General features: G+C 36.0%; 1 protein-coding gene across 1 annotated transcript; it reads left to right on the forward strand.

Annotated features, from left to right (window-relative positions):
- The first annotated feature begins 793 nt into the window (after positions 1 to 793).
- Positions 794 to 3,161, forward strand: LOC141435631 (uncharacterized). Its single transcript, XM_074098369.1, has 2 exons — positions 794 to 1,432; positions 2,554 to 3,161. The coding sequence occupies exon 1, from the start codon at positions 930 to 932 to the stop codon at positions 1,389 to 1,391; it is 462 nt and encodes a 153-aa protein (XP_073954470.1). The 5' UTR covers positions 794 to 929; the 3' UTR covers positions 1,392 to 1,432; positions 2,554 to 3,161.
- Positions 3,162 to 3,585: the final 424 nt, after the last annotated feature.

Genomic DNA, 3,585 nt, shown 5'->3' on the forward strand with positions numbered 1-3,585 from the left:
ACTCACTCATATTAAATATATTGACCCGGATAACTCACGTCTTAAATTGTGTTTAGCTCGACATGTTTCGGACTAATCCGTAGCCCTTCGTCTTCTGCGCGTTGCAGCAGCCGCTGAGTCGCGTTGCTCCGACGTGAGTTATCCGGGTCAATATATTTAATATGGTAGGTACATAGGTAGTACATTTTCTCTGTGTACCTACCTGTTTTCTGTATCGCTTAATATTTCTGGTGTACAATAAAGAGTAATTGTATTGTATTGTATTGTAGTTTTTATCCCGGAAAATTGCATAGTTCTCGCTGAATAGCGATAAACGAGTTCTACGCGAACGGAGTCACGGGCAACAGCTAGTTCTATCTAATGTGCAGTTAGTTCTATTCAATGTGTAAGGCTCAGTCCACCTCGCGTGACCTAACAATGAACTTTACAAGGCCATTCTCAGGTAAACGGTACAAAACTATTTTTAGATGCGATGTATACAAACAAAAACCAAAAAAAAACCAATTGGATTCCTGGCACATCATAGAACCTACAGTAGGTGTCTATAGTTTTCCTTTTCAATCATTACGATATTCTGTACTTCAATGACACTTTATTTACGATTTTTGTTCTGTTTATTTTACAGTAAAAAAATAAAATTACCCGTTTCTCCATAAAAGAGCTATTTCACCATGATTTCACAATTTAGGAGACAATTTCACTATATTGTTAGAAATTTCACCATATTTTCCAATATTGCGCCATAATATTGTAAGCGCCCATATAAAAGGGAAGCGTGCGGCACAGACCGGCATACTACCTTTAGACGTGTTATCAAACACATCTATACAAAACCTACATATATTTAAAAGATATACGAATCGTTGTTGATAAAAACATCACGATGAGCCACTTCGAATGTGAATACTTCGGCCCGATGCGACACGGGCATGGACACCACGAACACGGCCCATTCGGCGGTCACGGACACCACAGACACGGCCCGTTCGGCCACCATGGACACCACGGCCACAAACACGGCCACGGCAAATTCGGTCATCACCACGGATTCGGACCGTGGGGACACCCTGGTTTCGGGCCCCATTTCGGCATGCGTTTCGGACCCTGGTCCATGGAAGGCGGCCGTCGTTGTGATGGACCTCGCAGACATGGCCCAGCGGAGGAAAGTAACTGCAGACGTGGATGTGAAGATGGCCCTGGCAGACATGGCCCAATGGAGGATGGATTCAGACGGGGACCGTTCGGACATTTCCATGGAAGAGGACCGTGGGAGAGACCTGGTAGCCCTGGATGTGGAAGGAAGGGTGGAAGGAAGGAAAAAGGATGCTGCTGCAGGAAAGATGATAATAAGAAGGACAAAGGAACCCAAGCCTTTGTTATTGAAAGAGTAATAGTTGAGAACGACCCACGATGCAATTCTGTTTGAAGCAAAGTATGTACATTCTTGTAGTTTTTTAGCTCCATTATTTATCTAAATCATCAATTCGCATAGCAGCAAAAGTTACTAAGCCCTTTTGTATATTGTCACTTTAAACACATACCTGACGCAGATTTAGGTCAGCTTGTCGTTGTTGTTATATTGTTTTTTTTTTTCAGAAAACAGCCGCGTAACATCAAATGAAATTCACTTTCATAATATGACTATACAAAAGGGTGTTACTACTTTTGACTTTTTTCCTACATTCTTATTTACAGTGATCATCTATTAGCAAATTTAGTACCCTGTCACGTTTATACCGGTGTCCATTCTTACAGGCGCCTTATTAATGATTAAAGTGACAAGGTTGAAACTTGTTGACGATGCTGACTGTAACAAATGTAGTGGGTTCGATTCCCGCTGAGGATAATCGTTACATAATGATGATTATAAATCGACAGTTAAGAATCAATAACACCTAACTATCATGCTAAAAGATGGTAGATAGACGATATTGGTTCTTAACCGTCGAAATATTTATTTTGAGACCTCTTCTTTATATTTAATATTTATTTTATCACATCTATAACTACCTATTTATATTTATTTAATTAGTGTCTGAATAGTCCAATTAATAATTATCTCCGTTTATTTAGTTCAAAGTAAATAACTTTTTGAATTTGAATTTTGAATCTTACACCCACCTTAATCTCACCTTATAATATTATATTTGTTCGATAAAACACAATAAAAATTATCTTTTAGCTACTATTTGTAAATTATAATAATTTTCACGCGCAGGTTTTGTATATTTTTACGTTTTTTACATTCATAATAATTTCATAATAACTTATTAAGTATCCAAAGATAATTGTGTGCCGGTTGGTTATTTCCTATAACATTGTTTTATACAAAATCTCCTTATAAGTAAAGGTATTTTTATTGTGCTTTATTACATTTCACATTGTCTCTATTTCACATAACATTGATTATTTATAGGCAAAGATTCTTATAGCTAGCGCAATATACTTTGTTTTATCAATAATTTTCTCTTTTTACCTATATTGATTACTTATCACAGTAAATATTTAGCTTCATTATCTAAACTTTCAACCTATTTTATGTTTATGTTTTAGCGTATTATGCTTCAAACTGATAGCAAATGTGTGACGTTAAAAGCCAAATTCCCTTGACAAGGAGTTTGAAATAACAAGAACGTGGAAGAAACGAAATGGTTTCCATTTGATACAAAAGGAAATTAAAGGCTTCTGAAACAAGACCGAATTACCTACAACGTTATAGATAGCGTAAGTAGGTATTTGTGTACCAAGCTGTTGAAGAAAATATAAACTGGGATTAATAAATGTTTACAAGAAAACGAGACTTTTTATAATTTACTCTGTAAATTTTTTCATGAAGAACAATTATTTGAAAGTCGACGATACTTGTTGGAAATGTGTAGTTTTCAACCTGCACGTTTAATAATAGACAGGAACAATGAGGGCCCTAGGAATGTGCCCTGAGGAATATATCAATTCCTGATATTTGAGTTGACGGACCAAGACCGGACTGTAGGTAATTAATCAAATGGCATCGAGATACTAGCTACGGATACGGCCAATTGGAAGATCAATGATACATGTCACAACAATCTGAATTAAGATCAGCAATTGACAATTTAAACTGTCATCAACGCAGGTGTATATCGTCAGTAATATATCTTGAATAAAAACATCAAACCATACTTTGTTTCTTACTCTACCTTACACCTAAATGGAAAGCATATTAACTCAAAATAATGTATCATTTTAATTTAGACCTTACGAAGTTTTTTATTACAGTTCTGAATGGTCCTCTCATCTATTCAAAGATAGAATGTTAGAGATCCTTTAAAGGGATAAGTTAACCTTCAATTGTATTTGTTTATTTATTTTTGTACATTATAGAGTTTACATACATACGTACAGTTTTGATTTTGAGTTGATACGTTTTCTAAGTGCGATAATAAAAGCCAAACGACTCGAATTACGTTAGAACTGTTTTACAATAAATGTCACAGTGGTCTGCTTCGATAAATAAATAGGGCAGCGGAGACTCCCAGCAAATACAGAAAGGTTAAACAGATCGTACTTTATTAGAATGGTTTGGCTATACAGGCCAAATTCGAA

This window comes from Choristoneura fumiferana, chromosome 15, assembly GCF_025370935.1.
Source record: "Choristoneura fumiferana chromosome 15, NRCan_CFum_1, whole genome shotgun sequence".
In the NCBI taxonomy this organism is placed as follows: Eukaryota; Metazoa; Arthropoda; class Insecta; order Lepidoptera; family Tortricidae; genus Choristoneura; species Choristoneura fumiferana.

What these genes read in the sequence shown, in the direction of transcription:
- LOC141435631 (XM_074098369.1), top strand. Translation starts at nt 930, where the DNA reads ATGGACACCACGAACACGGCCCATTCGGCGGTCACGGACACCACAGAC.